Source organism: Delphinapterus leucas, chromosome 2 (genome assembly GCF_059928025.1).
Source record: "Delphinapterus leucas isolate spDelLeu-1000000601 "Yukka" chromosome 2, BTC_Dleu_Yukka2, whole genome shotgun sequence".
NCBI lineage: Eukaryota > Metazoa > Chordata > Mammalia > Artiodactyla > Monodontidae > Delphinapterus > Delphinapterus leucas.
The window spans coordinates 12,855,138-12,878,811 of record NC_143130.1 but is presented as its reverse complement, the minus strand read 5'-3'; the positions used below and the strand labels follow the sequence as shown (position 1 = coordinate 12,878,811).

The 23,674-nt window shown below is 42.7% G+C and overlaps 1 protein-coding gene across 3 annotated transcripts in view; it reads right to left on the bottom strand.

Moving 5' to 3' along the window:
• Positions 1 to 23,674, bottom strand: part of PIP4K2A (phosphatidylinositol-5-phosphate 4-kinase type 2 alpha) — a 177,021-nt gene that overhangs the window by 37,656 nt on the left and 115,691 nt on the right. For all 3 annotated transcript variants that reach the window (XM_022580483.3, XM_022580484.3, XM_089906422.1), the window contains exons 4-6: positions 21,030 to 21,182; positions 7,419 to 7,565; positions 3,223 to 3,261 (exon numbers count right to left, since the gene is read on the bottom strand). In XM_022580483.3, the coding sequence (XP_022436191.1) occupies positions 3,223 to 3,261; positions 7,419 to 7,565; positions 21,030 to 21,182 (339 nt within the window). The remainder of the gene's footprint in view (positions 1 to 3,222; positions 3,262 to 7,418; positions 7,566 to 21,029; positions 21,183 to 23,674) is intronic.

Genomic DNA, 23,674 nt, shown 5'->3' with positions numbered 1-23,674 from the left:
TTATTTTCCTGTAACTGATTTCTAAGCTCATAGAGTTGTGGTTGAAAAAGATGCCTGATATGATTTCAGTTTTCTTAAGTTTACCAAGGCTTGATTTGTGGCCCAAGATGTGACCTATCCTGGAGAATGTTCCATGTGCCCTTGAGAAGACAGTGTATTCTGCTCTTCTGGATGGAACGTTCTATAGATATCAATTAAGTGCACCTGGTCTAATGTGTCATTTAAGGCCTGTGTTTCCTTATTGATTTTCTGTCTGGATGATCTGTCCATTGATGAGAGTGGGTGTCCCCCACTATTACTGTGTTACTGTTGATTTCTCCTTTTATGGCTGTTAGTATTTGCCTTTTATATTGAGGTGCTCCTATGTTGGGTGTATATATATTTACAATTGTTAATATCTTCTTGGATTGATCCCTTGATCATTATGTAGAGTCCTTCTTTGTCTCTTATAACAGTCTTTAAAGTCTATTTTGTCTGATATGAGTATTGCTACTCCAGCTTTCTTTTGATTTCCATTTACATGAAATACCTTTTTCCATCCCCTCACTTTCAGTCTGTATGTGTCCCTAGATCTGAAGTGCATCTCTTGTAGACAACATATATATGTGTCTTGTTTTTGTATCTATTCAGCCAGTGTATGTCTTGGCTGGAGCATTTAATCCATTTATATTTAAGGTAATTATTGATATGTATGTTTTGTTTTGTTTTTTTGCGGTACGTGGGCCTCTCACTGTTGTGGCCTCTCCCGTTGCGGAGCACAGGCTCCGGACGCACAGGCTCAGCGGCCTTGGCTCACGGGCCTAGCTGCTCCGCAGCATGTGGGATCCTCCCGGACCGGGGCACGAACCCGTGTCCCCTGCATCGGCAGGCGGACTCTCAACCACTGCGCCACCAGGGAAGCCCAGGTATGTATGTTCTTATTGCCATTTTGTTAATTGTTTTGCATTTGTTTTTGCAGGTCTTTTTTCTTCCCTTCCCCTTTTGTTCACTTCTCTTGTGACTTGATGACTGTCTTTAGTGTTGTGTTTGGATTGTTTTTTCTTTTTTGTGTGAGTATCTACTATAGATTTTTGGTTTGTGGTTCCCATGAGGTTTTGATATAGCAGTCAATATATATACAAGATTGTTTTAAGTTGCTGGTCTCTTAATTTCCAATGCATTTCCAATATCCTGCATTTGTACTCTCCTGTTCTCATGATTGCTAGTTTTGACGACATATTTGTGTGTGGATGATCCCCTACCTTTATTTCATGTTTGCCTTTACCAATGAGCTTTCCCATTCATAATTTTCTTGTTTCTAGTTGTGGCCTTTTATTTTCTGCCTAGAGAAGTTCCTTTAGGATTTGTTGTAAAGCTGGTTTGCTGGTGCTGAATCCTCTTGGCTTTTGCTTGTCTGTGAAGCTTTTCTTTTGATTTCTCTGTCAAATTTGAACGAGAGCCTTGCTGGACACAGTATTCTTGGTTGTAGGTTTTTCCCTTTCATCACTTTAAATATATCATGCCACCCCCTTCTGGCCTGCAGAGTTTCTGCCGAAAAATCAGCTGATAACCTTATGGGAGTTCCCTTGTATGTTAACAACTGTTGCTTTTCCCTTGATACTTTTAATATTTTTTCTTTAATTTTTGGCAGTTTGATTAATATGTGTCTTGGTGTATTCCTCCTTGGGTTTATCTTGTATGGGACTCTCTGTGCTTCCTGGACTTGAGTGAGTGTTCATGTTAGGCTCATCCTAGGTGACCTCGTTGACACTTCCCTGTCTTTGATCATCCTTCCTGGCGGGTTTCCCAAGCCCCCTTTTCCCGCTGAAGCCCTCTCATGCCTACTGGACATCTCTGTCCTGATGCTGTGCTGACAATTCTAACTACTCTGCCTGCTTCCTTTTTCCATGAGTGGAATCAGCACCTACCCCACTGTCCAACACCTACCCCACTGTCCAAACCAGAAAGTTTGGAGTCACCCTCCCTCCACACACACTCCCTGGCACTGTTCACCTCCCATATTCAATCTCTGAGTTCTGTGGATTCTTCTTCCTAAATCTCTCTATCCTCTTCCACCACCCCAGGTCGGGCCACCATCTATTCTGGGTTATTTCCACAGCCACTCTAGATGGCCCTGCTTACCTGTGTGGCCTCATCCCAGCCTCCAATGAAAGCACTGAGTGCTCCCTCTTTCTCTAGCCAACTGCTGCTCATCCTTCAGGTTTCCAATCATCTCTTCCAGGAAGACCACCAAGCCAGATTTAGTTGCCCTTGCTACGTGTTTCCTATCAAAGCACTTATCACATGATACTGTCATTTCCTATTTAATGTGTGTATCGCTTTGCAGGCCATGTGTGTGTGGTTCATTATTTTAGCCCCTGAAGCTAGGACAGTAACCATAAAGACATTCACAAACTTCTGGATGAATAAGTAAAAGGAGATTTCCAAATCTATAAAATTCAAACCCAGACTGAGTGATATCATCCTAAATAACTTAATTTAGAAACAAAAACCTTGAGCCCAGCTTTCAAATGGTTTGGTCAAGAAAAGGCACCTCAACATCATGAGGAGTAAGCTGAGAGCACAGGGGTGCCTTTCATGTAAGCAAATCCCCATTTTGGGCAGTTGAGGTTTGCACACGGAAAGCTGCCTCCCAAATTCTTAAACTGATTCCAGTTGAATCTGTTTATAATCCTGCATAATCAACAAAATGTGGTTCAAGTATTACCTAATGTCCAGTGACTCAGAAGAAAGTAAAGAGTCTCCTCGTCCATCCCTAAGTCTTTACACACAAAAAATACTCTAATGAGATCTTAACATTTTATAGTTGGAAAGGAGTTTGAAGCTCACAAGCAATATTTTATTGGTGAATTTGAAGCTCAACACTGTCGTTTTACAGGTGAGAAAACTGGGACTCAGGGAGGCAGAGAAACTGACTCAAGGTCACACCTGCCCTGTTAGTCATAAAGTGGGGCTAGGTCTCGGGTGCTGGGCTGTACCTGCCAGTTTGGAGCATGCTGACAGCAGAGGCGGCTGTTTTCTCAAAATCACGTTGATAGGAAATGTTTCACACACACCTCAAACTAATAACTACTTCACTGTCCAACAGGGCAGCCAACCTGAGGGAGAGAACTGGAGGAGAACGTCCCTCAGGCCCATGAAGAGCTTCTCACTGTAGCGGAGGGGAAATGGCTAGAACCGCATGTCCGCGGGAGTGAGGTGAGAGAGATGCCGGGCACTTACCTTTTCTTTGTCACTTGCTTCCCTAGCCACTGTAGAGCCCTGAAAGAGAAAGAGATAATGAAACCATGCGCACGCGAGGTATCAGCTTCACGTGAAAAATGCAAGCACTCCAGGGCAGAGCACGGAAATAAATGAGCACCGACTTTGCTCTGGCCCCTCCCCGAGTGTGCTGCACCCTCTGTAGGGATTTCTGTCCACCTGTCTCCAACCCCTTCCCTGCCGTGTCACCTGTGCTGTCTTCTCCCTGGTTCCTGTCCTCCTGCTGGAAATCAGAAAACCCGACAATCACGTGAACAATGACTTACTAAACGTGGAGTCAAACATCAATCGTCAGAAGTGGTTGGTTTGAGGGTCTTCAAAGTGAAGTGGGCCGTCAGCTGGCCGCAGTGACCACTGGGGCATAGAGGCCTCTTTCCCACGCTGCGTCCTCTAGGTGGGGGCGTGCCCTGGCCCCCGAATGCCCGTCTCCCCTGGCTTAGGGTTACTGATGCATGTGCTTCCTCACTTACCATGACTAAGACCCAGTGGGTACTTCCCGGCCCCTTTCACTTTGGAGGTCCCTTCAAACACACGTCTCCTTGCACCGCTTCTGTGTCAGAACCTAGGCTGAGCACAGAGGTATAAAGTAGAAGAAAACACAGTTCTTGGTCGCAGCAATTTCTACTCTACTGCACTGGTTTTCCAAATGAAGCCCTCGGTTCTGTGTTGTCTGAAATGACAGAGTCCTCCTGATGCCAACAGGGGTGCTTTGGGGTAGAGTTCAAGAACAGAAACTGTCCTTTGTTTGTGGAAGATCTTAATGCAAAAGAAAGATTAGGAAATAAATGGCCAGTGAATTCCTAACTTTGTTACTACAACAACAGTGAGCATTTATCCTTTGTGCTCCGTGGTGACCATCGCAGTGTCTCACCCAGCAACGCCCAGTGTTTGCTGAGTGAACGGCTGGAGGAGGATCACGGCCCGACTGACTGCTCTCCCTCCCCTGCCAGCACTGGATGCCCAGACTATGACTAGGTCAGTGGAGCGATCCATTTACCTATGTTTTAAATAGATATTTATTGGCCTGGAATACTTGCATTAGCCAATCATTAAGAAAATGTATATGTGACTTGGGAAAATTTAAAGTAGCTTCTAGGTTGGCCACTCTTAACATTTTTGCTCTATGACCATCTTGCCTTCAAGCAGCTCAGGCATTAGTCAGGATGTGTGTAACGTGTTCACAGATGGGGCGACTCCTTGTACTGGGGAAGGGGGCCAAGCTCAGGCCAGGGCTCCCTGGGGCCACTTCTCCATCTGCCCCATGCTCAGCATTCCCAGGTCTGGTGGATCTGAAAGACCCTGCTGCCAACCCAGGGAAGATGCTCGAAGCTTCTGGGGGATGTGTCGGAGGAGCACAAAGCTGACCCAGCACGTGAAGATGAACCGTGTAAACTGGTCCTGAAGGAGAGCCCTCTGCCTGGCTGAGCCCAGCAGCTGTCACCTGCAATGGTTTGTTTCTTCCTTTACAGATTCTTGAATTCGGGCCATAGTCTCTTCCTCTGTACACTGACTGCTATCAAAGAATGTTCCCAAATTTAAAGGGGAGGGGGGGGGCCTAAATCCTCAAGTATTAAATACTTGTAATACCTGAGTCTCTGTATCTTTAACCAAGTTTTTTAGTCTCTGTGTGTGTTTTCCCCTCTACGATATAATTTACTCTGCTCCTAATTCTCACTGAAGTTTCGTCTCTATGTAAAAATGCAGAGCATTAGCCTGGAAAAACTCATCCAAATCTAAATTCATTCAGAATTTAAAAATTAAAACAAAATTAGAAACGTTAAGTCAGTCAAGGCTGAGAGTCTGAGCCATGAAATGATGCCAGATGCCCAGGTTCCCTCACAACGGCAAGTACTGGCAAGAAAAGTTTACTCTACAAGCTAAAAAGGGAGATGAAATCACGACATCCAAGGTTAAAACTATAACATCCAGTCTATAAGCACAATTTACATCAGGATATGCTTGAACAGGATATGCTCAAGCAGGATATGCTTAAGATAGAGGCGCTACCTTAAGCATTTCCGGGGGATAAAAAAGTAGAACCAAAACAACTGCCTTTAAGGGACTTAGCAGTAGAGTGGAGGAGACAATGAAAATCCATCCACTTCTCCCCACACGCCGTGCCTTATGCTGGACGTGACACATACATATCTCATTAATCCTCACAGCAGCGGAGGTAAGATCACCTCTGTCCTACAGATGAAGAAACTGTGGCTCCTAGAGGTTCAGCATCTTGCACACAGCTAACAAGTAGTAAAAAACCAGGACATGTGGCTTCAGAGGTCATCTGGCTTCTTACATGGGAGAGTCAGGCCAATGAAAAGACCTCTAATGCTCAGCAGAGTGAGCTAAGTAACACTGCCAAGGGCCTCATGAGAGATGGTTCCAAAGAGCCCTGGAGCCCTGTAGGCTGGGATTTCCACCTATAAAATAGCTACGACTTGGAGGCAGGACAGAGCAAAGCTGTATTTGGGAAGCTTATATTGTTCATCTGAACTCCAGAGGGTAGGAGATAAGCCTAGAACATTCCCCCTCCCTTAGACTAGCATTTCTCAAAGCATAGTTCAGCACCCAGGGGTCTGCAAAGGCAAAACTATCTTTACAATAACACTGAGATACTATTTGCCTATTTCACCACCTTGATATTTGCACAGATACTGCAAATACAATGGTGGGTAAAACTGTTGGCAGCTTAGCACAAACCCAGCAGTGGCACCAAATGGTATTAGTGGAGTTTGTCATAAAACATACGAATAGCCTCGAGGAAGCAGTTCACCTAACTCAGTCAATCCATCATTCCAAATGACCAAAGCATGACGTAGCCAGACCAACGCGTGCAAACAGACTGACGGATTTTAATAAGTTCACCGATGTGATTTCAGATTCCACACTGTGACTCAGCTTGGAGAAATTACCACTTGTCAGGTTAAGGTGTGATATCAAAGGAAAACATCCACAAATTTCTGAAAAAGTTATTAAAAACTCCTCCTCTCCTTTTCCAACTACATATTTGTGTAAGGTCTGATTTTCTTCATACACTTCAATCAAATAACTTGGCAACAGGTGGACAGCCAAACCAGACAGGATGTTCTAACTGTCTCACCAAACCTGACATTAGAGAGATTTGCAAAGATATAAAAAACAATGCTACCTGTTCCACTAAACTTTTTGATTTGGAAGATATTTTTCATAAAGATATGCTAACATGTAATGGTTTTACTATTTTAAATAAGTTTTTTTCAATGTCTCATTTCTAATATTGTAAGTATTAGTAGACATAACCTACATAAGCAGAAGCTTTCTGGGGGTCCTCTTTTAAGGGTGTGAAGGAGTCTGAGATAAAAAAAAAATTCGAGATCCACTGATGAAGACCAAAGGTTGGAAAACTTTTTCTGAAAAGGGTTAGAGGGGTAGTGTTTCAGGCTTTGTGGTCCAAAACGGTCTCCATGGTAACTACTCAACTCTGCTGTTACAGTGCAACCACATACGATACACAAACCACAGGCATTGTGGGATTCCAATAAAACTATCTACAAAAATGGCCATGTTGGCTGTGCCACGGAGGCGGGTCACAGTCTGCCAGCTCCTGACCTGGACGTTGCCTATGTCGGTGATCCCAGAAGTCAGATCCCCTCACTCCACAATCAGAATTTCTAGTGGTCCGCCTCTCCCTTGGGGTCTCTGAAACAGCCTGTCTTCAGGCCTGCTCCTCAGCCTATCCCTCACCTCCTTCAGGTCTGCAGTGAAGCGAAACCCTATTCCAAACCGCATCCCTTCCCCATGCTTCCTGTCTTTACTTCTGTCCATGGCACTGATCACTTCCTAGTATACTCCATGATTTACTTACCCCTTTTACTTATTACCATCCGTCTTTACCCAACAGAATGTCAGCTCGTTGAGAGCAGGTTTGGTCCGTTTTGTTCATCAAGCTATTCCCAGCACCTAAAGCAGTGCCTGGCCCATAGCTGGTGTTCAATACATACTTGTTGAATAAAATAGACATGGTATCTCTCGTAGGTACAAGTGGTCCTCGCTTAACACAAATGAGCACTCCTGGCAGCTTTGTGCTCTGGGCGCCTCCTAAGTGCTCAGCATGATCAATTACATACAACGTGGATGACCAAACTTAATGAATAAAAGTTAATAAAAATCAGTCTTACCTTTAAGTCATATTTCCTATATACAGATAAACGGTGGCTGAACACATTTCTTGTAACAATCACATATATTTCAACTCCATCAACATTAAGCCGGTACATGCCCAGGAATTGGGGAAGAAGGGTGATCCCATGACATTCCACTATATACTGCATAGGAGAGAAAGAAAAAAGGGGGGGAAATGATCCAGTCAAAAGGTGTTCGTTCAGATGTAAAATGTAACTCTTCTGCTCTGGTGTTTATACAAAGTGATAATGGTTTATTATCACAACTATTAATGTCCTGTTTACAGAAAATGACCATGTTTCTACTGCCTTCAGCAGTACAGGTCTGCGTCCACCATGCAGACACAGATAAAATTCAACTCTATCTCGAGAGATATTTTCTCCCTAACATTCCAAACTAATTTGTAAAGTCAAAACTTGGATATAATGGCGTAGGGTGAGAGGACAAGTGACTGGTCCTTTCTGTAATTCCTTTAAAGTGAAATCACACTCTACCTGGGGCTGCCATCTTCCTCCCTAGAAGCCTTTATGATGATTTCATGAGGTTGAGGGCAGCGTGACTTGGCCACTAAGATCAACTCCTTTAACAGTGTTGAAGTCGAGGTTAAACAGGAAATTGTGGAGAAAGCTCAGTGTTAGAAGCTGGGAGAGTTGGGCTCCAGTCCTGGTTTTCCTGTTTCTTATTGAGACTCTAATGTTTAAATTGCCCACTGGTCTCCCAAGGCAAAAGGAATAAAAGCAAAAATAAACAAATGGGACCTAATCAAACATACAAGCTTTTGCACAGCAAACGAAACCATAAACAAAATGAAAAGACAACCTACAGAATGGGAGAATGTATTTGCAAACAAAGCAACCGACAAGGGCTTAATTTCCAAAATATACAAACAACTCATACAACTGAACAACAACAAAAAACCAACAACCCAATCGAAAATTGTTTCCAACAACCCAATCGAAAATTGTTTTTTCGAAAAACACTTCTCCAAAGAAGAAATACAAATGGCCAACAGGCGCACGAAAAGATGCTCAGCATCGCTGATTGTTAGAGAAACGCAAATCAAAACTACAGTGAGGTGCCGCCTCACACAGGTCAGAATGGCCAGCATTCACAAGTCTACAAATAACAAATGCTGGAGAGGGTGTGGAGAAAAGGGAACCCTCCTACACTGTTGGTGGGAATGTAAATTGGTGCAGCCACTATGGAAAATAGTATGGCGGTTCCTCAAAAAAACTAAAAACAGAGTTGCCATATGATCCAGCAATCCCACTCCTGGGCATATACTGAGAAAAAATGATAATTTGAAAAGATACATGCACCCCTCTGTTCATAGCAGCACTAGTTACAATAGCCAAGACATGGAAACAAACTAAATGTCCATCCACAGAGGAATGGATAAAGAAGATGTGGTATATATATACAATGGAATATTACTCAGCCATCAAAAAGAACTAAATAATGCCATTTGCAGCAACATGGATGGACCTAGAGATTATCATACTAAGCGAAGTAAACGAGAAAGACAAATGCCATATATCTCTTATATACGGAATCTAAAATACAATACAGATCAACATAGCTATGAAACAAAAACAGACTCACAACTATAGAGAACAGACTTGTGGTTGCCAAGGGGGTGGGAGGATAGGAATGGGAATTTGATTTTAGCAGAGGCAAACTATTATATATAGGATGGATAAACAACATCATACTGTATAGCACAGGGAACTATATTCAATATTCTGTGACAAACCATAGTGGAAAAGAATATGAAAAGAATATATATATGTATAACTGAGTCACTTTGCTGTACAGCAGAAATTAATACATTATAAATTAACTATACTTCAATAAAATTAAAAAAAATAATTTATGAAAAACTTTTTTTGGATACATTAAAATGAATACTTTGTATATTTACAAGTGACATTGAATAAAAAATTCATGTCAGTGAAGAAATAAATAAACTGCCCACCAGAGCAGCGGTGTGAAAAAGGGCTTGCCCCCGCTCTACAGACAGATGGACACACTCTGGCCCCATGTTGGATTCGTCAAATCCACTGAACAAGTCCCAGAACTGACACCATTTCCAAGGAGAGTTGCAAAAACACAACATGCGTTTATCAGTCTGGAATGACGATACTCTAAAAGGCCACAAGATGGAGACACTTCTCCTCAAAAGACCATCCTTACAAACGGTCCCATTGCACTTTCCAAAGGAAAGTTAGGTTTTCCTTTCTTTAAAATGAAGGGGAAAGATGATTTCAAAAAAGCTCTTTTATTCCCATGACATGTGTGTGAACTCTCTAGGATAACTGAACAGCATGAGTAACATGATTCCAAAATTGTAAAAATTGTACCTGTTGTGCCTATTTACAGAGATGTGTCTGGAAGAATGGTCACTATGGTAATGGTGAAATTTAGGGTAACTGCTTTCTTCCTTTTAAAAAAAAAAAAAACTATTCTGCTCGAATTTTTCTGTTGTACAGTGAACATTTTATAAAAATAAGAAAGTAATCAGAATGCCCTTTCAAACTTTTTAGTGGTAAACACTGTAATAATCAACTCTGATAATATTAAACCACCTTAAGATTTTTTTTTTTAAAGCCTTTAGTTTTTATCATTAAAGAAAAGATGAACAGCATCAGTATAGGAGTTTGATTTTTGCCACCCAGAGTTTTGGAAGACTTTAAAGATGCTCCTGCCCTTAAAAAAAAATCTTACTGACCATAATTGAGCTATATATTTTAGTTTGATGGATTTTTTCTGAGTTTCACCCACAACCTGCTCTTAATGCAAAGTCTGATCAGAGGAACATTTTCTATTTCTCGCCTTTCAAAAAACAGTAAATTAACTTGATTTTCGCTAATACAAAATAGGTGGTAAAGAGCTCTTGGCTGAAATGAAGATTTCTCACATCTGATGTAAAGAAACAAAAAAGAGTGGTTTTCTGGTAGCTCTGAAGAGAGATGGTTGGATGGGCCTTTTAAACACATGGAGGCACACAGGTTTCAGTTTGGCTGTTCAAGTCCCCTGTCTTTGTGCCATTCTGCTCAGTTATTCTCATCATGGCCTATCTTTTAAAAGTCCTGCTGGTAGAAGATATCTCTTAGATCAAAATCTTGGTACAGTCACAGAGCACCCTGAACAGAGCAGATACTGACCACTATCCATATTGATGAATATGTTAAAGAAACCTGACTACAGGAAATCACCGACAAGCTGTTTTTTTCCCCCAGGGGAAAACACACACACAGATTACATTCTACAACTCCTCTATCTTTAAGATTACATAAGTTACTCCATGTTAAAAAAAACAGATCAAATTTGATCCACTTCATCCAGCAAGTTTCTATGTGCACTTGTTCTCAAAGGCAAGGCTCACCTATGAGGCTCTCTGATGAACATCTTGAAAAATAGAGTTAATAAACTTAAAAAACTCCTGAGTTTATAAATATGTACAAAACCACAACCACAGAAAGCCTCTCACGTTAGAGTTCAGTATTGACAAGCAGCAGTTGGTAGCAAAGGTTTAGAAAGCATTTATGCGTCAAAACTTTGCAGAAGAGAAATTTCTCCCCGTGAATTGAATTTCTGGGTGGGCGCACCGGGAAGACGCTGTTTTACGTCAGTGGAGGAAGGTCTCACTGGGTCTGTGAGCACCTGGGCTGGGGCACCACTGCACACGGAGTCACTGCGTGTGGGAGTTGACACAAACAGGCCCAGATACGATTCCCCTCAGATTCTTCACCAGCTGACCCAGGAAATGCTGTGCACACACCCCCTACATCAGTGGGCACATCTATGAGGGTTCCCCCACCCCACAAACTACTGGACGTTATCCCACATCTAGGGAGACTGTAAACTCATGGCCACATCACGCTGCTCGAGCCTTCCTGATCCAGCTCCACATTCACTAGCTGTGTGACCTTGGGGAATTATTCAACCTCTCTGTGTCTCTGCATTTGGAGATGAGGCATAAGATTAGTAGTTAGAGCATAGGGGTTTTGTGAAGGGTGTGAAGATCAGGGAAACAGCACTGCAAGGATGGCGGTGATTCAAGCGGGAGCCGGATGAAACCAGGACCCTGGGGCGAGGGGTGGGAAAGGAAGTAGGGAAGGAAAGGGCTACGGAGGCAAGCTTGCACGTGATGTGCTCCTCAAATGCTCCCTGAGAAATGGATTCTGTTTAAATGCAGGATGGGAACTCCCAATTTCAGGGAATCTCCACAGAACAGACTTACCAAAAATGAATAATGTTGCATGTGTGTGTATTTATAAATTGAGGCGATATTTTTGTAAATGTAAAAGAAACACTAAAAAATTATATTTCTCACTCATATTGCTTTTAGGATCAGAACTCTAAGCACTTCCCCTTCAAAAGCTTAACCACTGACAAATTAACAAAACAACCTGTAAATAAATGCTTCAAAATTTATTTTAAAAGGGTGTATTGGTAGCACTACAGTATCATGATCAGTTTTTTGGCAAGAGCAACCTTTTTTTAATAGTTAAAAACAGCCTCAGCATCTATTAATTTCTTTTTAACACTGTTGATTTGACTGCAAGACAATCTAAGGATGAATCTTTGCTTCATCCTTTTTAAATGCTTAATTTCGAATTCTTGTAATTACAAGAATGGAGAAATAGCGACTTAATCCCGAGGGTCACTCTTTAAAAACGGTGTAGGGGAATTCCCTGGTGGTCCAGTGGTCGGGACTCGGTGCTCCCACTGCCAGGGTGCAGGTTCAATCCCTGGTCGGGGAACCAAGATCCCCCAAGCAGCTCAGCGTGGCCAAAAAATAAATAAAATAAATGAAATAAAATAAATAAAATAAAATAAAAATAAGTGTAGGTATTTCTTTCACTTTCAACCACTGTTCTGATGTGGCTACAAGGCAATCCTGCCTAACAGGCAAAGGACATAACGCAGATGTTCCTTGTCTGCCATGTTAAAATCTCAATTTACAGACTCAACAGGTGCAGTGCCCTAGTGCCACCCAGTAGACTCTTTCCTAGAGGTCAGATGAGTCTGTGGACTTCTGCCCTGTGCCACTCTGAGGTCCCAAGGGAGATAAGAGGTCACAAGTGGACCAAACACTTGGCAAAGCTGGTCATCCACGTGTGGCTCAGGAATTAAGAGCACACATCTGCCAGAGGGATGACTGTTCTGAGGGCCCCAGCTGTGTACGCACAAGCCTGCAGAGCCTTCCTCTCAGTGGCTCCTTAGATCCGCTCCTTTCCCAGAGGCCTTCCCATCTGTGGCCCAAAGCTGGCCTGTTATTTCCACCCCTCCAGGCTCTCTAGGTCACCTTCTCTCACATCAAACAGGGAAAGTCTTGTCTGGCACATGAACTGGCAGCTTTCAGATGCTTGCGATTCAGTGATGACACTGAGCTTCCATCTGAATAAGGCATGGAACAGTTAGTCCCAAATTTTTAAAAAGTGACCTTGATGGTCATCAATTCTTCTTACACTTACTATATATGGAGCTAAAACCATCACAAGTATTCTTGGCATCAGCATCCATATTCTCAGTGTTAAACTCATGGCATTACCTACATTTGCATTTTTAAAATATTGTTTTTTATTAAGTTTTTTTGCATTTTTTGCATTTTCATAGCTGGATGCCTCGTGTCACCTTGCGTTGTCATTTATCCTGTGGTGGCTTCTGTTTTTTCCAAGAGTGCTTCTCAGACACTTGTATTTTCTGGCAATGTTCATCTGTAACCAATAACAGTTTTTACTTTCTTCTGTCTTCTTTTAAAAAAATATCTTCTTGTACGAAAACTCCATGGTGTCACCAGTAAAGGCAAATTTTATCTCTTCATTAGTCTCCCTTAGAGCTTTTTCCTATATAACAGCTTGTCAGAACTGTAATGTAATGACAAATTGACGTGGTGAAATAGGAATTTTAAAAACATAAAATGCAACAGCCACAAGATCTCGGTTTCCTTTGCTCTTGGGTGCTCAACAAGAATAACAAGTATTGTGAATCCCCGATTTGTTGCTTCTTCTCATGCAAAATGAAATGCCATTAAAAGATTCACAGCTGACTGAAGGTTTCAGCAGAGAGGATTCTAAGTGATGTACTGGAACGGATAAATATTTATATCTCCGCATGATAGTGTGAACCTGGGCTCCAGCTCTTGGAAATTGCTGTTATTATCATGTTTCACTCATTTTTTTTAGAGGCTTGAAGTGACAATTTAATATAGCATCAAATTAATACTTCAATGTAAAGTCTTGCTTCAGTTAATGTTTTTGAAAGGTTAAATTATCTGTAATCCTTATTGTGCCTCTGCCTATGTTTACAGATCGCTCCAACAACATTCTTTTCATAACGGTAGGGCGGGGGGGGGGAGAGAAAGAAAGAAAAAGGGAAAGAAGGAAGGAGGGAAGGAGAGAAAAAGGAAAGAGGAAAAAAGGAAGGAAGGAAGGAAGAAAGAAAAGACAAAGAAAAGAAAGAAGCCAGCCTGAAATTAAGGATTGGTTTGCTTTAAAAGGACCAAATAAATAAATAATCCAAACATTCCTTGAATATTTTGAATTATCCTTCAAAATTCCTTGAATTTTGGGATAATGGTCCATGTCAGTTAATATGATATCTTTTGGTTTCAAATAGTTTTAAGTCATAAAAGAATGTAAGGATGACTCCATTTAAGCTAATATAAGTATAAAATTTTACTACTTTTCTTAAACTTAATAAAAAGCAGGCTTAAAAGGAATAAACATTCCTCTGCAGTATTTACAAACATTCTTAGTACTGAGATACTGCAGAATATACCTGAATGCAAACATTGGTGCCCCTAACTCTGTTTGTTATGCTGTTCTAGAGACCCATACATAACATCATCATTAAAGATGAAATGACTTCGTAAAAAACACCTCATCAGGGACTTCCCTGGTGGTCCAGTGATTAGGACTCTGAGCTTTCACTGCCAAGGGCCCAGATTCAACCCCCGGCTGGGGAACTAAGGTCCCACAAGCCGTGCAGTGTGGCCAAAAAAACCAAAACAAAAAAACTCACCTTACCATAAGTATAGATGGAGTTTACTCAATGGTTACAACTGAAATGCAGATGGACTGCCCCAAGTATCCCAGTGTTACGTGCTTTGGGAGGCCTGGCTGCCCAGCTCTGGAGTGCAGTCAGCAGCCTTTGGTTGGCAGCTCCTTCTGGGCCTGCCTTCCTGTCCCTTTGGACCAACATGGCAGCATCTGGGTGGAGGACCCCAAAGGGCCCCACCAGGTTGGCTGGCAGCCTGCCCCTCCCCCTCTGTCCAGTCTTCCTCCTTTCCTCCTCCCTCACTGGCTTCCATCCCTAATCAGTATCCTGACTCCACATGCTGTGGGCCTTCTGCTCGGGCCAGTCACTCCTGAGCAGCAGACACAAGAGGCAACAGATTCAGGACCTCCAGGAATGGCAGAGCTTAGGACTACCGGAAATAGAACTTGAAGAGTTATGCATAGAGCATTTGAAGAAATAAAAGGATGCAAGTTCAGAAATGAGCATATATAATAAAAAACGATCAGGAGTGCACTGGTGGATTTTTTAAAATGGAACTTCTAGAAGGAAAAATATGATCTTTGAAAGAAAAAATCATTGGACGGGGAGGCAACAGATTAGAACAGCTGAATAGAGAATTAGGAGTGGGTGACACAGCTGAGAAATTTATCCCAAACGGAGCAGAGATGTTTGGAGACGGAAAACGGGAAAGGAAAGTGAAGTGCCGTGGAGGCTGGAATGAAAATGTCAAATCCGTAGATGCTGGAGAGAGGCGGGGAGACAGGCGATGTATGAAGAAAAAAGAACAACGGGAATTCCAGAAACTGGAGATAACGTGCTGCAGGAAACACGTGCTGCTGAGCGGGCTGCGCAGCTGGAGACCTGGGGAACGACGGCTGGGACGCTGGGAACAGACGGTGACGCCCCCACCTGCAAAGTGTCTGCAGAGTGGAACTGGAAGGGGTGCTCCCCAGGCCACAGGGACCCTGGAGGTGGCAGCGCCTTCCAGACTTTACTAAGAGAGAAGCAAGAAAAGTATGTGCAGCTTCTGAAGGCACAGAGGCTCTGCTGGGAGTTGCCTTGAATCTCATAGTTCCAGGTGCTTATAGGGCTTAACACTTTAATGTGCTTTTCACATTTCGACTGGCCTCTCCTCCAAAGAGAACAGAAAAGCCAAAGAGCAGACTCGGAACGTTTCTCCTGCTCTGGAAAGCTGGTCCTGTGCTGCCACTTACAGGGGCTTCGTCAGCATCACCCGGGAGCACGTGAAGAACACAGCATCTTGGGTCCACCCACGATCTACTGAGTTGGAATGTAAATTTTTTACAAGATGCGCGGGGGTTCCGTCTATAATCGGCAGTTTGGGAAGCGCTGAAGGAGTGTGTAACTTCTTCTCTTTGGGCACCACGCCCTCAATTTTTAAATTTTAATTTTTGGCTTTTAAGGGACCTATTTTCTCAGTTTCTCTCTGTTCGTGGCCAATGTGACTGTCCTTCATGGGAGGATAAAAAGATGTACTCCAAGGAGGTTCCAAAAAAGTCAAGCATTCACCCCCCAATCCTTTACTGAAACTTGAGGTACTAGCTAGCTTTTTTCAACAAGGATTTCAGAGTTTTAGGTGTAACTTCTAGATTTGGTTCAAGTTGCTGTCTCCCAAATGACAAAGGATAAGAAAGGATTTTTAGGTTACTTTATCAATTTTGTCAACTCAGTCACTTTGAAATAAAAAACAAATAAATTTAAACACTACCTTTCAAAAACATAGAAGATATTCCTAACACGACTTTCATAAGGCATTTCTTGATCATCGGCATTGGAACTTGTTCCTCCGCTAACGTTTCTAAAATTTTATTGACATTGACTCTTAATTAAAGCTGAAGCCACACGATACCAAAACTGCCAATGAATTCAGGTCAAAAAAGAAAAATCAGTCAATCTAGAAGAAATAAGACATTCAAGAAGGTTCTTGACCATCTTTTCCTTTTTGAATGCTCTTCAGCATTGCTCAGCTAATGAGGTGATAATTGTCATTTATTTATTATATTTTTCAATTTTATTGGAGTGTAGCTGCTTTACAATGTTGTGTTAGTTTCTGCTGTACAGCAAAGTGAATCAGCTGTACATATACATATATCCCCTCTTCTTTGGATAATCGTAATTTGTAAGACCTGAGTTTGTCCTAACCTAACAGAAATTTGAAGAAAAGGATATTTACACCAAAGCACTAAGTTATTTTCCCAACCATAAAAAAAGAGAAAAAGGAAAAGAGGCATAAAAGTTTGCTCTGCTTAATATAAATTTTCCATTCGTCTGAAAGACGATGCTATGCTTTCTTAGCGAACAGTGGAAATTAGGGTGGGGTTTGGGCAGCAAATAAGGACTTAGGCAAGATGCTGGAGCTTGGAAAAAAAAAAATCTAACTCCTCATGGTTTGAATCTTCAGATTTTTCTGCATCTGTGCCACACTCTACCAGAAACCAGGCCCCCTAGTGGATTCAAAGAGCAAATGATTTCGACACTGGGACTACGGCAACTAAGTTATATGCAAGAAAGGTATTTCATGACCTTATTTGGTCATTTACATAGCACTTATCATATACCAGGCACTATTCTGAGCAGGTTATATAATAAAGATCAATTCACCTGATTAGTACAGCACTGGATGAAGGAGGTACTATTATACAAATTGTATAGACAGAGAAGCAGGTGCAGAGAGGATAGGAAATTGGCCAAGGTCACACAGCAGGTCGGGAGCAAAGCAGCTGGCTGCAGAGTGTGTGCCCTGAAAACCACCTGTCACACAGCACTGCTGGTGAGGTTGGTTCATCAGAAAATTAACCCTAAGAGGAATTTATTTAAATATCTAGCAATGTTCTACTTCTCCAGAGGCTGGCCTCGGGGTAATTTTAACCTTCCAGAATACAGCTGCGCCTCCGGATATATCTTACTAAAACAATAAAACAGTGAAAGAAAAGAAAAAAGAGACGTCAAGCGCCACAGAGTAACCAAAGCTGTCAGAAAGCCCATCCAATTTATTCCGCAGGAGCCGCCCTCTCTGAGAGCCTGTCCATCTACTGATCTGGGATCTGAACACGCCTACTGACTTGTCCAGATGGGGTGGGGGTTTTCAGAAGCAAAGGCACATTCGAAGGTAAAAGCAACAAAAAGCAAGAAGAAATAAATGAACTGACAGTCCCCACCGAAGCAGGAGACAGAAAAAATTTGACTAGACATAAATCCTAAAAGTAGTCTAGGCCACCTTACATCCTCTCTGGAATTAGGTCAAGAGTAAATACATGGCACAGGGAAAACAGTCAATAGTATTATAATAGCTTTGTGTGGTGCATAATCTATACAAATATCGCAGCACTACGCTGCACACCTGAAACCAGTACAATATTGTAAGTCAATTGTGCTTCAATAAGAGAAAGGGTAAATACATGCACAAACGAATGAAAGGATGAATGAAATGCAGATGGGGAAACTGAGGTTCGGAGATCGCTTACGTAACCAGTTTGTGACAAACTATGACTTAGTTCTCCTGACCTTCAATGTAGTGTCCTTTAAATAAATCATATTAACAATGGTGACTCTCAATCACTAAGACCCTTTACCTCTGTTTATTTAAAAATTGTTTTCTTCCAGTTTTATTGAATATGATTGACATACAGCACTGTACAAAGTTTAAGGTGTACCACATAATGATTTGATTTCCCACATACGTCATGAGATGATGATCACAGTAAGTTTAGTGAACATCCAGCATCTCACAGAGACACAATAGCAAAGAAATAGGAAAAACATATTTTCCTCGTGACGAGAACTGTTAGGATTTCCTCTCTTAACAGCCTGCATATATAACACACAGCAGCGTTAATATTTATCACGTTGTACATTGCATTCCAGGTACTTATCTTATAACTAGAAGCTTTTACCTTTTGACTACCTTCATCCAATTCCCCCACCTCTGGTAACCACAAATCTGATCCCTTTTTCTATGGTTTTGTTTGTTTTTCAAGAATAATTGACCTACAACACTCTGTTTTAAGGTTAACACTAAGACCCTTTATATTTAAAATACTTTTTATAAGAAGCAAAACACAGATGCTGAAGAAATGAGAAATGAGCTTTTTCTGGATAAAGAATATACCAAGAAAATAATCATTCTGTAGCAGTGAAATGAAATATTTAGTACTGTGACAGCCCCTGGAGCATGTTAATAGACTTATTTTGCTCCCCAATGTATTTTATGTAATAATGATGATATGTCAAATCTGCATGTTTGTTACAGTAACTACCCCGGAGGAGACGTTTCAAACTGTAATTTCTGTATAGCCAAAAAATTCTGAACTCAAAGATGTCATCAAGAAGTTGATATTTGAATTGCATGTCACACTGTATTAGAATAGTATCATAGTCACTTATCAGAGGAGTGAAAGGCTAAAGCTGCGTCCTAGAATTCCATTTATTCAGAAGCCAACGCCTGAGCGTTTTTACCCTCATAGGTGCTAACCCAGCGCTTCAAAATTTTCTTCACAATCGGCAACAGCATAAGCGCTGTAGGACAGATTTCAAAAGGAACAGATGTTATAAAAGATTGATTAGATGTTTAATGGATTTAGAGGCTGACCAGTGTTTTTGAGAAAAACAAACGAGGGGCAGTCCCAAGTTTCCAGAAGCAGAAGGTAGCTTCAAGATGTTCACAGACCTCACTGCAAGCAAAATGCAGTTGATCAAGCTCGGTGCTTTGTGTCCACCTAGCGGGGTGGGATGGGGAGGGCGGGAGACACAAGAGGGAGGAGATATGGGGATACATGTATATGTAGAGCTGATTCACTTTGTTATATAGCAGAAACTAACACACCACTGTAAAGCAATTATACTCCAATAAAGATGTTAAAAAAAAAAATAAAAATTTTTTAAAAATGCAGTTGTTCCTATTTGAGAAGAATAAGCAACTGCCAAGAAATAATTCCTGGGGCCTCCCTGGTGGCACAGTGGTTAAGAATCCGCCTGCCAACTCCGGGGACACGGGTTCGAGCCCCGGTCCGGGAAGATCTCACATGTCAACGGAGCAACTAAGCCCGTGCGCCACAACTACTGAGCCTGTGCTCTAGAGCCTGCGAGCCACAACCACTGAGCCCGCGTGCCACAACTACTGAAGCCCGCGTGCCTAGAGCCCGTGCTCCGCAACAAGAGGAGCCACCGCAATGAGAAGCCTGCGCACCGCAACGAAGAGTAGCCCCCGCTTGCCGCAACTAGAGAAAGCCTGCGTGCAGTAACGAAGACCCAACGCAGCCAAAAAATAAGTAAATAAATAAATAAGTAAATTTATTAAAAAAAGAAAGAAAGAATTCCTGATGTTACAGCAGAAAGCGTGACAGTAAAGGAAGGAAGCTGACTTTTACAGGCACCTCAGAGCCTACAAATCCAACCAAGCAGTACCTTTGAAGGAGTCACTTTGAGAGGCTGGTACTTGATGTGATGGTTTCAACACCTGAGAAGTCTCTGGTTAACAGCAACAGCGTGTGTGTATGTTTGTGTGTGTGTGTTTCAGTGTGTGGTTTAAACACCAGTTCTCAAGGTGGCTGCTGCGATATTGCCATCAATGGTCATATTCATGCCATAAGACTACACTTTCTCAAGGTGACACAGTTGTTACTGGCCACTGGTGTAGGACTTGATGACTGCTATGACCACCACCACGTGTGGAGAGCCTGGCGTGTGGCAGACGCTGTGCTGAGTACCTGCCCTACAATCGTCAGGGCTCCGGAGTCAGCTGATGTTTCCATCTCCACCGTATAAATCAAGAAGCTGAGGCTTTAAAGTCTGGAAGTCATGTGGCTATTAGTAAGTGACAGGGCTGAGGTCTGCACCCAGGACTGTCTGACGTGGGACTTCATGCTGTTACTACTTCACAGTACGACCTCATACAGCTCTAGCTGGGGGCTGGGATTGTGTGCTCTACCAGGCCCTTGTGCTGGAACGTACTGAGGAAGGGAGTCGGGGAGGGGGGATTGGGGGGTGGGAAAGAAACAGAAAGAGATGGCTGTTCCCAAGGGTAGTTTCACTTTATGCCCAGGTGATGATGAGGGGATAATGACGTGAAAAGGAGGTGGTGAGTAGACAAACACTTTCTAAAATCAGAAACTTCTCTGGGCAGGAGATTGTGAGTGGTGGTGGTGGGGGTGGGTGGGCCTTTCTGGGGCCAGGACAGGAAGAGACCAGTGCAAGCAGGAGAGGATCTGTAGGTATAAATGGATAAATACTCAGAGGTCAGCACCTCACTTCCAGCACATGCAAAATCACTTCCGAAATGTTGCCAAACCTTAAGCAGAGTGATTTTAAAATCAGAGTGGTAATCATCACAACTATTGTACAGAAGGGTATTTAGATTAAACATGTTACATCTATTAACTACCGATCTATTCATTCCTAAATGTTAACTGTCAGTAATCCGGCCACAGTAATTTTTAAAAACACAGCTAGAGGGAATTTTTCTGTCAAATGTGTTCTAGTCATGTCCTAACTTTCTTTGGCCTTGATGATAATTTGTCACAAATGTCAACCTTCTCAGAGTTTCACATAAAGATAAACATTACCTGGTGGTATTTCTTTAGGATGTTGTGCATTTCAGCCACATCTTCACTCGTGATGGTCTTGATGATGTACCTCTTGTCGTAGGACGTGTGGAACCGGGCTCCGCTGCGGGCTTGGGAGTCGTTGGGAAGGGGTGCACTCCTGGTCAGGGAATTCTTCCCGTGGGATGACAGGGGAGGAGGGAAGAGAACCGGTTAAAGACTAATTTCCAGGTCATTTGTTGTCACCACAAGTTTTCAAAAACATCTGTGTTTGGAAGAAGTTGGTAAGTAGGAGGACAACATTTTCTATTCATTGTACCTCAAATGGCAGAAATGAAAACAGCGATTCTAATGTGTAGAATTATAATCAAAGTTACTTTGTTCACCTTGTTCTTTTGAGTTGGACAAGAGCTGAGATTTCCCTCTCAATAAAATTAGGTTCCAGCCATGAAAGGACATCTTACTTTCCCTGAGTGTTTCCTTGTATGACAGGTATTCTGCCAAGCGTTATACACAGAGGACTTCTCCCAACTCTGATAACATTCCCATGAAATGGTTACTAGTGATATCACCGTTGTTGTACAGATGAGGAGATGGGGATCAGAGAGGTATAATCGTTTGGAGAAAGTCACACAGCTAGTAAGGGGAAGAGCCAGAATGCCATCTGCAGTGTGGCTGGCTCGGAACCCAAGTTCTCAAACTAGTCAACTACTCAAGTAGTAAACAACTTAATTACCAAACTCTGTGGCCCACGGCTGCCCTGGGAGGGCCTGGCCTGGGCAGGTGTGCTCTAACCCAGCTCCAGAAGTTTCTGACCTGGCCCATCCTCCACCCCACTTCAGCCATTTTTGAGGATGATTCATCTCCTGGAGAGGATGGGGCAGGGCTCTGAGTGGGCGCTCTTCTGCAATCACTTCACTCCAGGATCTAGCATTCCATTCCATACTCACTGTCACTCCCGCTGCCTCCCCTGCTCTCACCTGTGACTCCCCTGTTTGAATCTGTTTTCCTAGAGCCTCCAGGAAGTCTGTCCCGCTTTCCCCCAACCGTCTTACACTGGTCACCAGGCTAGTGGGTCAGCAAACCCCCAGCATCTGAGGAAGCCTGGTCTTCGCCTCTGCTAACTGTGCCCTTGAGAACCCACCTCCGTTCCCTGCCCAGCCCCACTGGACGGCGTATGAGGGATTCACAGGGAAAGACAGTCCCACTTCGCCTTCCTTTCCCAAAGTGGGCATTTGAAAGCCCCAATGAACCAAAGTCTGTCTAGTTAGGGGGACACAGATGTCTTTAGAGAGGCAGGTGGTATCACTGCATCATGACTGTCAGTGATAGTTCCCCATCAGTCTAGAATGTTCAAGCCTCCTTAACCTTTCCTTCTTTCCCAGATGAAATCCACCAGGACTGAGCCGTATGAGGTCTTAATGACACTGCGGTGGTGCAGCAACTTGTGGAGGGCCTCCTCGGGCTGAGGGAAGTGAGCGCATTCTCATCTCCAGGACCAGCCCTGGCACCTCGGCTGCTGTCTTTACATCCTGAGACAGCAGCACATCCTGATCGGAATGTAGCCGGGCACAACTGCCAAGTGCAGAGCCGCTCCTGCCAATTAACTGAATTTGCTTTCCTTAGCTCATTAGAAAACTTGAGAGAAGCGGGGGGAAAATCAGTGTAACTCCCAATGATTTTAAAAAGTAGGAACTGGCCATGTTAAATGATGAAGACAGCTGAAACTCATCAGATAGGCTGCGAAGGAGGAAAAGGATTTTCAGGATGAAAATGGCTATAACAACAAGAGTCTGATTCTTATATTTTTTCCCTCAAACATAAAAATCCTCCTTTATACCACTTCCTACTAAGAACAAAAGGGAAGAAAATCAAAGTGAATGCCCTCTTTGGGGGTTTTAAACACTGGCCAAAAAAAGCAATTATTGCTCTTGGCTTAATGGTCTTTTTCCTCCCAAACATTAATTTGTAAAAGGTTATTCCAAATAAAACAAGAACACTAGGAATTGTAAGATTACAAATTACTTTCAGGGATAAAAATCAAAGCAGGAACAATCAACTTAATGAAAGACAGGCGGACCATGTTATAAACTCTGTAAAACTGACAACACATGTAAAATAACTTTTTGGGGGGAGAGGGGAATAGTAAAGGATAATTATATTTAGCAAAGGACAGAATTACAGCAGCATCAGTTTCATAACCTGTTTGCTTAGGCATCCTGGATATGAAAATGTAACATTCTATTATGGACCAGTGGGAAAGAACAGAATTGAAAGCTGCAGAGTCAGTGATTCTCAAACTCTGAGCAACGGAGTCACCTGGGGATCACGTGACACTGCAGCGTCTGACCTGGCAGGTGTGGGATGGGGCGTCTGAAGCAGCAGAAGACGCCGATACAGCTGCAGCGGGTCTGCAGACCACACGTGAGAACCAAGAGTCTACTGACTCGTGGCTATGGGGGGATTTGTCTGGTGCCGAGTGTGGAGAGTCTTGTGTATTAAGTGTGTTGTAACTACAAACGTACCTGCCTGAATGCCTGTCCCACTATAGTCTGTCCAACTCTGGTTTGATTAAAATGTGAGACTTTACAGTGAAGAATGACAGTTCATTGCATTCACTGTATTAATTCATTAATGGAATGTTTAATACTACTACATTCAAAGCA